The sequence below is a fragment of the Crinia signifera genome, chromosome 6 (assembly GCF_055691185.1).
Source record: "Crinia signifera chromosome 6, ASM5569118v1, whole genome shotgun sequence".
NCBI classification, from domain to species: Eukaryota; Metazoa; Chordata; class Amphibia; order Anura; family Myobatrachidae; genus Crinia; species Crinia signifera.
This window is the reverse complement of record NC_139222.1, coordinates 74,527,778-74,537,867: the sequence shown is the minus strand read 5'-3', so window position 1 is coordinate 74,537,867 and position 10,090 is coordinate 74,527,778. Positions and strand designations below refer to the sequence as shown.

Sequence of the window (10,090 nt, the reverse complement as noted above, 5' to 3'; positions counted from 1 at the left end):
TGCGGGTGGAGGAAGATGTCAGCCACACTGCGCCGGGACTGAACTGCGAGGCCTCCCTCCTGCCCGCTAAGCCAGACCTCCAGCTCTCCCTCCTGCCCGCTGAGCTAGACCCGAGCTCCTCCTGAAGGGTGAGTATATATACACACCGGAACAACACGGCGGCCGTATCCCTCTCCCCCCCAGATCAGCGCGCCGCCGGCGGCATCACGCATCACCCCCCCAGGAGCAGCACGGCGGCTGTATTCCTCCCCACCCGTAGAGCGGGTGATCGCCGGGGCGCCCCCCCCCCGCCTGGGGCGCTCCGGCGCCTTGCACCAGCACTGCGTGGGAACTAGTCGTGGACTGTAAAGATACTATTATATGCAAATAGGGCAAGAGAGACAGGTCAGTAACACAGATTGGGTACTGTGTACAGATATAATACTGTGACCCTTCTGACCAATCTCTCATTGCCGTGAGTCCGGATCTGAACTCCTGGACGCACTTTGACCGTATGAGAAGTGGTTTGACATAAACTCCCCTCTCGTTATCTGCCGGTCTGGGACAGCGCAACAGCTTTTACCTATTCTTTGTATATATTGTTGATAATGGTACCTGGAGAAATGTACAAGACCCCTACAAAAGTTTTTATGGCAGCTTTTCCATATACTCACCAAACACTTCCTTATTTTTGATGAATTATCAAATTGTTGGCTAGTGTTTATAGGCTTACTGCTTTCCTTTCTTCATACAAAAATAGCCAGGGCCACCACTAGTAATGTTGGAGCCCGGGACTGACCTTCAGCCCGGGCCCCCAGCAACAAGCGTGCCGACAAGAGCGCCGGCAAGCGCGTATGTGCAAAATGGGTCTAGTTTACAGCTAGCTGGTTACAGCCTTGGGAGGGGAGAGACAGAAATGGAAGGCACAAACTGGTTTAAAAGTCTAATATAGACTAAAAGTGCTCAATGTAGAAATGTAAATTTTACCACAAAATGCTCTAATGTGAGATACACACAGCTAGAGTAAACGAGCATCTGTAATTTAAAGGCTGGGGAAAAAAAACTATTCAAATGTAAAATCTTTGTTTAAAAAAAAAAAAAAAGACAGACATTTCATTTTATTTTTTATTACACTAAGAAATATAATTTATTGCATAAAAATTAATTTGTTACAATAGGAATGCTAAACTTTATTTACAATTTATAGTTTACAGACCTAACAGAGAGGTGTTTGAAGGATCTGGGTGTAAATAAAGAAACAGGTTAGTCAGAATGCCTGAAAAGTTTCGTTGTCCATGACAAAAACAAATTGTTCCATATCCATAACTAGGCAGAAGTATCTATGTCATTTAATACAAAGGAAATGGTTTAAAAGGACTGACAAAAAAAGATGTCTCATTTGACACAGAAAACTGAATTTTGGTTCTTTTTTTTTTCTTTCTTTCATTTTTAAAAGGCAAAAGCTACTCAGCAGGCTTATAAGAAAAATGCATGTCTGCCTATTGCATAACTTTATTTAAAGTAAAAAAATCCCCCATCGGTTAAAAAAAGTTTTTTTTTTTTTTTACATGATAAAACTCTGGTGAGCCAGTATTACTCATAACTCTTCCCTTGATCAATAGTAAAGAAACTTTAACAGTGGCCGTACCAACTCCCATAAAGCCACCATAAACACTGATAAGTAATGTAAGCAACTAGGATCTCATACAAGTATTAAATAAAAATAATAAAAGGAATTTTGTAATAAAAACAGACAAGTAGTATCCCCACTTATGGTTTTGTCACCATACTTAAAACAGAGGTACATTATAGATATACAACAAGCTTGTAGCTGGCTAGATTTGGTGAAAACTTACATGAGCAGACCCATTTCCAAGCATTTTTATCGTTTTTACTTCCAGTATTATGAAAACATACTTTTAGCTTTAAATTCACAGACAGTTACTACATTGTTGAGTTGTTTAGAGTTTTAGATTAAGCGGACATTTATGAAATCCATACAAGAGAAATACCTGTTAAATCCCCAATACAACAAAGAACTTAACATCATGTATATGTCAACCTAGTAAATGTTCAGCTTTTTTTTTATTTTTATTATTGTTATTATAAATGTAACTTCTCCTGTACCAGAAAATTAATGGGGTTTAGTCCTTTCAGGTACAGAAAATGGATATGATTAAAAACAAAAGTAAAAAATAAATATTGAACATAAATGATGCATTTACAGTCACTGAAATGCATTTCCTTGCTTTCCAATTGATTAAGGAATATTACACATGATTAAACCACACACACATACAAGTCAAATTCTATAAATAAACATATCTAAAAAAAAAAAATCAAAAATGACATGCCATTATAGAAAAAAGAATAACTGCTCACTACCCTGAATAAAGGACATTCCTTTTCTACATAAGTCTGAGCACTGCAATCATATTAAATCTTTGCTAATACAACAAATTGAGAACAAATTTGCTTGCTCATTTTTGACATTTCCATAGGAATGCCCTTAATGGTCCTCATTTCTTGTATTTCCACAGGAATACTACACACTAGAGGCTGACATAAAATGCATATTAATTTGATAACAAGAGGTTTAGGCATAAGTAATGAAACAACTTAAATCTCTTGTATTGTCACAATTATCACATCGTAGCAAGGAAAATGAAAATGAGTAAATGGCAATTATATGAATAATAGTAAGAAGGAAAATTTACGATGGGGAAACATTAACAAAAATTATAGGCACAAAAAATATATAACTCTTTGCTTTAATTAACGTGGAAAATATATACTGCATTATAAAAACAACTTTTTCTGTAAAAAAATTGCATTAATATTTGACAAGGCCTGTAAATGTATCACAAGAGAACATACCTGTCTCGGTCAAATATGTATGGCTTATCGAGCACAAAAACATTTGTAACATTTATTATTTTCTTGTGTAGGAATATGAATGCACAAAAACTCTTCTAAATAAATATCACATCTATTTTAAGAAATGCTTAAATGGATAATAATTATCACCCATAAATAATGTTGTTGTGAATTCTTGTTCCTACACTTATATATAAATGTAATTTTATTGAAGCCATTTTGCATGGATATGCCATGTTCTAACTAGAATTTATTTGCATTTGATTAACATTTTGGCCAATCCTTCGATAAACTCATACATGCGACAAATTTTACAGTTTAACATTTATGAATTAAATTCTAATGTAGGGATCACTCTTAAAATAATAAAACTATTTTAGACATTTTCCTTAACAGAATTTTTTTTAAATCTGTGCAATAATTGGGCAAAATCATGAAAGTGGTTAACATTCATTTTAAAATGACCCGTGATTAACCCATTATTGCCCCACAGCTCCTGCAGTACAATACAATTCTGGATTTAATACTGACTTTAAAGCATAAAATGCCAAAATAAATGACCTTTGTAAGCTTATTTAAGGGAAGGGGACAGGTTATGAAATGAAACCTTTTATCTCAAAAAACCAATATCAATTTAATATTATTTAGTATACGAATTAAGTGAATATAATTTTAAGCAAGCTCATACAGATTTTTTTTTTAAGCAAATTTCTTTCATGCCGATTGTAATATTTCTCCAACTGTAAGGGTTTAGCTACTGAATAAGTTCCAAAAAGCTGCATACACTTCCTACCGTACATGACTTTGTAAGGGATCATTCGCTCCTATCTACTATTCTTAACATTTTCACACGCTAACAAAACATATGAAAAACATAATGAAAATAGGATAAAAAATAATATATGGTAATGAAATCTACTAAAAGTACCGTTCTAAAAATGCCAACTTGTTTTACACTCTTTTCCAGCATTTGTTTCGGTACTGCTTTCCTAGCACGGCACCCATCGCATTAATCGTGTACATTTTTATAAGGCATACAATCTGTGCGATTTCGGTTTTTAAATCGCATGTATCGTATGAAAAACAGTAGTATAGTAAGGTACGATGCGTGCGATTCGATGACTGCGATGTATGCGTTTAAATCGCATGCATCGCACTCATCGTTTACTTACTCATCATCGAGGGGACGCGGATACCTGTGAAGGTATCCGCTGCGCTTGCCACACTTTATAAAATCAACTCAACGCCGACGTGGATAGTGGGGGTATGAAAAGGTCAGAGGACGCGTACCGCCGCCCCTCGCCACGCTTTGGATTGCCGTTGATAGTTTGGGGAGGCATTAACAATGGAAGTGGAGTTGACATTATAAGCACCCAATTTGATGCATCAACACTTAAAAATCACATATCATCTCATTATAAACCACTAAAATACAGTGTCATTTTAAATGCACCCCATTCTTAACACTACCCCCACTATGAACGCCAACCCGAAGCGTGGCGAGCGCTGCGAGCCCCACGAGGGGCGGCGGTACGCGTCCTCCGACCTTTTTCATACCCCCACTATCCACGTCGGCGCGGAGTTGATTTTATAAAGTGTGGCGAGCGCAGCGAGCCCCGCGAGGGGACGCGGATACCTGTGAAGCCCGCGAGGGGACGCGGATACCTGTGAAGGTATCCGCGTACCCTCGCCACACTTTATAAAATCAACTCCACGCCGACGTGGATAGTGGGGGTATGAAAAGGTCGGAGGACGCGTACCGCCGCCCCTCCCGGGGTCGCATCAATCGTATGCATTGCATGCATCTTATGACATTAAAACAGTACGACCAATGCGATAAAAATGGATACGATGAAAAATCACTGTAGTCGCATAAATCGTATACATCTTATGGTGCAGAAACACAAAAGATGCATGCGATGCTTGCGATTAAGGACCGATACATGCGATGCTTATCGTGGGTGCCGTGCTAGAAAAGCAGTACCTTTGTTTCATGTAAATGAAACAAATGCATTTTAAGTTTAGACTTTAGTCCCATCTGCCAGATATCGCATTTTGGTAGCCAAATATTCAAAATTATGGAACAATAATAAATCCAAAATGACTTCTGGTCTAAAGATTTAGAATATGGGAAACTCAATCTGTATTAGATTTTAATTGTTGTATTACGGTTATTTATTACAGATGGAGGAAATAATATAGATTGTAACATTCCCTATTATTCTTGTATTAGTTGGTGCCATCAGTATATAAGAAAAATGCTTAAAAATTGTTAAAAATTATTAATTTAAAGGTTTGGATTGTAACTTTTTTACACATTTGTATGCATAATCCCACTGCATTGTTACAGTGGCGGTTAGGACATGTAACATGTACTCAGTAGCGTAATAATATTCTTTTTATTAGTAATATTACATGAAACACATACAAATACTTTATTGATGTACAGGTAAATCCTCTGGTCTAAGCCTAAAAGGTAAATACTGATCAATGGGTAGAATTGAACAGAAGTGCCTTAACCTGCCATGTATTCTACCAAAGGGAAAAAAATATTGAAATTCATTGGACACAAAAATATAAAATTATTGTTGGAAAAAATATATTAATTTGCTCCAGGAACAACAAGGAAAATGGGTTAGCGCATGTAAAACTCTGGGCATTCCACAACGGCAGCGGTTCTCAAACTCTGTCAACAAGACCCCACATCACGTTTTCTAGTTTAAGAACATGTGCCCTAGGGAAATGTGTTTTTAATATAAAACACCTTTTCTTGCTACATGGCATTTTAAATGTCTAGATAGACAGGCTTGTAAATAAGCTACTTCGGCCCCAAAAAAGTTTTGAGTAACTTAAACAGCTTGCAATCATTACAGATAATCGTAGACGTGCTATGACTTCTCAATAGCCAATGTCAAGGCACTTTGGTATCAAGTCCTTTTTAAACTGGTTACTGTCTGGGACTAAACTGCTGGAGATTATTTGAAGAAAAAAAAAATCATATAATGACCTTTCAATAACCAGAGAAACTGTTCTAGAAGAGTACATTTTCCACATGATAGTCCACATTTATCAAGGAAACCATCACCTCACAAAAATAAAGGCAATTTATTTAGGATTAATGGGTTTGTGTCTAAAAATGTAGAGATAATCTATTACTCAATTTAGCATTCAAATACTCTGCTGCCTTGATGATACTGGCCTATAGAGCATTAAGGGTAATGATCTATTATTGCCAGATTATTTTCCTCCCTAAAAATACACTCCAAAAACTCATATAGGTTCCACGTAATATTTTTTTGTAGGTGTACAATATTGGGGAAATAAACAACAACTTGAACTGAGGTTTAGTTGTTGTGGTTCAGTGCAAATATTGCACCTGAACACACGGTTATTATAGAAGTCTACAGAATAATTAATGTGTTGCTAAGAAATGCTGGTCTCAGTGGGTATTCAATTCATAAGTCACATAATTTTACAACAGCTTACCAATCGGAACCCCCGGACACATCCTTCAGTATGTAGAAGTATTGAAATGCAATCTGCAGTCCAAAACTACCACAAATATTAGCTAAAATTCTAATCGGAATCTTTCAGATATTAATCAACATATAATCTTCCCTTCATTTTACCCTTTGGGAGATCATAAATGAGTCCTCCAGGTGGGATGGCATAGTGCCACAAATGGCATAAATACGGCCATGCTGCCTTGTGTACAATGCTGCAATTTGCGGCAACAACAAAAAATTGGGGAAAAAGTGGAAAACAAAGAAAATAGAGATAAAAGCGCTCACAAAACATGAAACATGACCTTGCTCACCTGAGAAGCCAAGAACCTAATAAGACCTGAGAGAAGAGGCTAATCTAAAGTACTGAAATCATTATTTCCAAGATTTAATCAGAATGCAGCTTCAAACATACCCTCAAATTTTTTTCTGTCATTAAAATTCCACTTGTCATAAATGGTTGTTATGATGCACTCATTAATGCACTATAATTAAAGCTATTTTCATCCTTTCACTCAAGACAGACAAATACTACAAATTAAAGAGGTAAATACTGTCCTTATTCTAAACTGGCCATTAACCATATCCTGTATTAACCAGGGCAAAACAGTTTTAAACCTTGAATCTATTGGCAAGAAAAATAAAAAAATCAGACAATGGCTTTACCACCTTACATGTACGTATGCCTTTTGTAAGCACATAACAATGGAGATGATGTCTAAGATCACAAATAGATGAAGATGTTGAGAGAAAAGGCCTTAAAATAAATAAAATATATTTAAACAAAAGCAAAAACATTTATGTATGCATGCACGAGTTCACAGGGGGCAGGGCCTGATATAGACATCACCGAGCCCCGCCCCTCAGTACTGCAAATCCCGCAATCTGTGGGTATATGAGGGGCAATGGCTAAATGATTTGATTTGCATATTTAGCCCTGCCCCTTCCCCCCAAAAAAATCAGTGAGCCATGGAAAGTTAACGCTGCCGCAGGAGAGGCGGTACATACAGACACACACATTTGCTTTTCTTCTTTCCCTTAGAGCTATCCATTTACATGCTATTTATCTACTAAGAAGTGAGAAATAGGCAAGTAGACAACTATTAAACATTTGGGTATCTTTGGCACATTCTGACATCTGATTAAAATTAGTTATGTTTAAAAAATAAATGAGCAACTAGGCTTTGCTTTAGATACAGAATTTAAACTTCTGCAAAGATGAATGAGACCCCAAATTACACCTTACGTAGTCTGTGACTGTTACTTAACATTATGTCTACTATTACAAAAGGTCTCATACAGGTTTACTATTTTGTTTTTGCTTATTTATAAAACAAAAACTAAAAACGCTTTAAAGTTCTTGTAAGATGAATCCCGAAATCCCTCCGTAGAAGTAGTGTAGTCTGTAATGTTAATGGTGATAGTAGGGACAGAAGACGCACAAAATGCTTTGGTGAACAATGCAAGTGGAAATATAAAAAAGTAACACTTTAATCCAGATCTTTTTACATATGTGAGTGGTACATAAATGAACTTTTGTTACTTGACAAAGAGAATTCAAATACTACAATGACAAGGATGTGATTTTGAGGAATAAACTCAAATCCTTCTGGGGGTAAAAGTCATTAAGCAGACAATAAATAGTCAGTCGAAAAAAAATGATTGAATGAAAAGCTAACATCTTTGACTTTGGAAAGGGGTCTTTCAGAATTAAGTTTTAAAATAATATTGATGCTCTGAGTATTAGGTTCAGAGCACATTTAAAAATGTATGTTAAACATTTTCATAACACAACATGATGCAAGTGTTCCCAATTACACATGTAGCACGGACATAATATACTGTAAATGTTTCACATTACTTCCTGAGCCTGGAGATGGGCACTGCTGCTATAGCAGTCTATGATTTTTTAACTAGCTTCGGTACTGTAGGTTCTCGAAATGACTGCTTCCACCTAAGATGTATGGATTCATATATATACATACAAATATCCTGGACTTTATATAACCTATAAGCCACTGGTGTACTCTTTGAATTAAAACAATGCTTTATCAATCATTTTAACTTACATGGAGAATAGGAATCCCCAAAATATGGGGATATTTATAAAAACTGTAGGCATGGAGGAAAAAATACTACATCTTTTAACAATCTGTTTTTGTTCGATAGTACAGTTTACAAAAAACTAAAAATAAATTTAACCAAACTTTCTAAAGAGGACAAGTGGAGGTATTGCTTAACCTATCATATCCCAGCTATCATTTTATAATACATACAAGATAAATGATACCTGGAATCTGATAGGAGGATGCTATCGGCAACATCTCTACTTGCCCTCTTCACAAACTTGAATATGTCTCCCACAAATTAGATGTTACAGCACTTGCTTGTGCAATTAACTATAAACCAAATTTCATAAATAGGCCACAAGAAATGTGTCCTAAGTGTCTAAATTAAATCAATTTCTGTTTGTGAAATGTGGCTTAAAACCAAGTTTTAAATAAGGTAACTGTACCCCAATCCCTCCCATCCCCACCCTCAGCAATATACTCCCTGAGCTGAGTAGAATTTCCGTTCAGGTACAAATATTTGTGATATGCAGAAAGTGAAAAGAAAATAAAGGCAACAAAAGAGTTCCAAATCATAAGTGTATGGAGCCGCACAATGAACATAATTATACTGTCAATAAGCCCCGTAAGTGTAAAGAAGAGGTCAAAGTAAGCTTCATCTAATATTATAAACCTCTACTAGACCAAAATGGTTAGCAAGCTTCATTCACACACACACATGGGTTCAGGCAATCAGATATTTCAACCGGTAACATATAAAACAGAGACTCATCCAAAGATTTGGATAATAAATAAACTTGCGTTTCCTAGGAAACCATTTGCCTTAACAGTAAGGCTGTTTTCCAAGCTTGGACAGGATTAGAAGCAGTTTGATCAGATTGTACATGATCTTTGAAGGAATACATAATATGTTTGAAAGATGGAGGAAATGAAATAGCTTAAAAACTATAAAGTCTTAAATGCTTAGAACGGTAACATGAAAGATGTCTGCCAGCAGTAGTCATGGTAACAAAGATGCTTTCCACTCTTGCATGGCATTCTGTTGAGTGTAAAAGGTATTCCATTAGACACTTGGATGGCTTGTAAACAGAGTATGTAAGGATTTCTAAGGCTGGTTGTGATTAGATTGTAAGGAGTACTTGTCCTCCCTACTAAACTGCAGCTCTGTGAGGCATCCAGCACAAACAAGGACAGAAAACGTCTCTTGCTTAAGGACCAGAGTGCTTTCTGCTGCAAACTGATATATCCCACCTCCAACATATTCAATGACTCCAAATCAACCAAGTTAGGAGGTCATTAGCAGTCTCCATCTGTTGCCATAACGAGCATCATCTCACTTTTGCCCATCTCTTCCAAGGCACTAGCCAGAGTGTTGAGATCACCATCATCCTGGTGTAAGGCTTCCCATAAGTCCAAGATAACACCTGTCGGACTGGCTTTGGTGGCAAAATAGTTCAGATATCTAGAAAGAGAAAGAGATATGGGAATGTGTTTTTCCCCTTGGAACAGTGGGTTTTACTTTGAACCACAAAAATACTGGTGAGATAGTGAAATCTTCCTAGAAAATAACTTTTCACATACAAATGTGCCCTTGGGGTCAGACTGCCCAAAAGGGTAACAAAGGAAACACCTGGTGGGCCCCACTCCTCCTCTAGACAATGT

The 10,090-nt window shown here is 36.7% G+C and overlaps 1 protein-coding gene across 3 annotated transcripts in view; it reads right to left on the bottom strand.

Annotated features, from left to right (window-relative positions):
* Nucleotides 1-5,240: 5,240 nt before the first annotated feature.
* The window catches only part of UNC5B (unc-5 netrin receptor B), a 163,007-nt gene continuing 158,157 nt past the window's right edge, over nucleotides 5,241-10,090 (bottom strand). For all 3 annotated transcript variants that reach the window (XM_083146298.1, XM_083146299.1, XM_083146301.1), the window contains one exon: nucleotides 5,241-9,890. In XM_083146298.1, coding sequence (XP_083002424.1) covers nucleotides 9,725-9,890 — 166 coding nt within the window. In that variant the 3' untranslated portion in view covers nucleotides 5,241-9,724. The remainder of the gene's footprint in view (nucleotides 9,891-10,090) is intronic.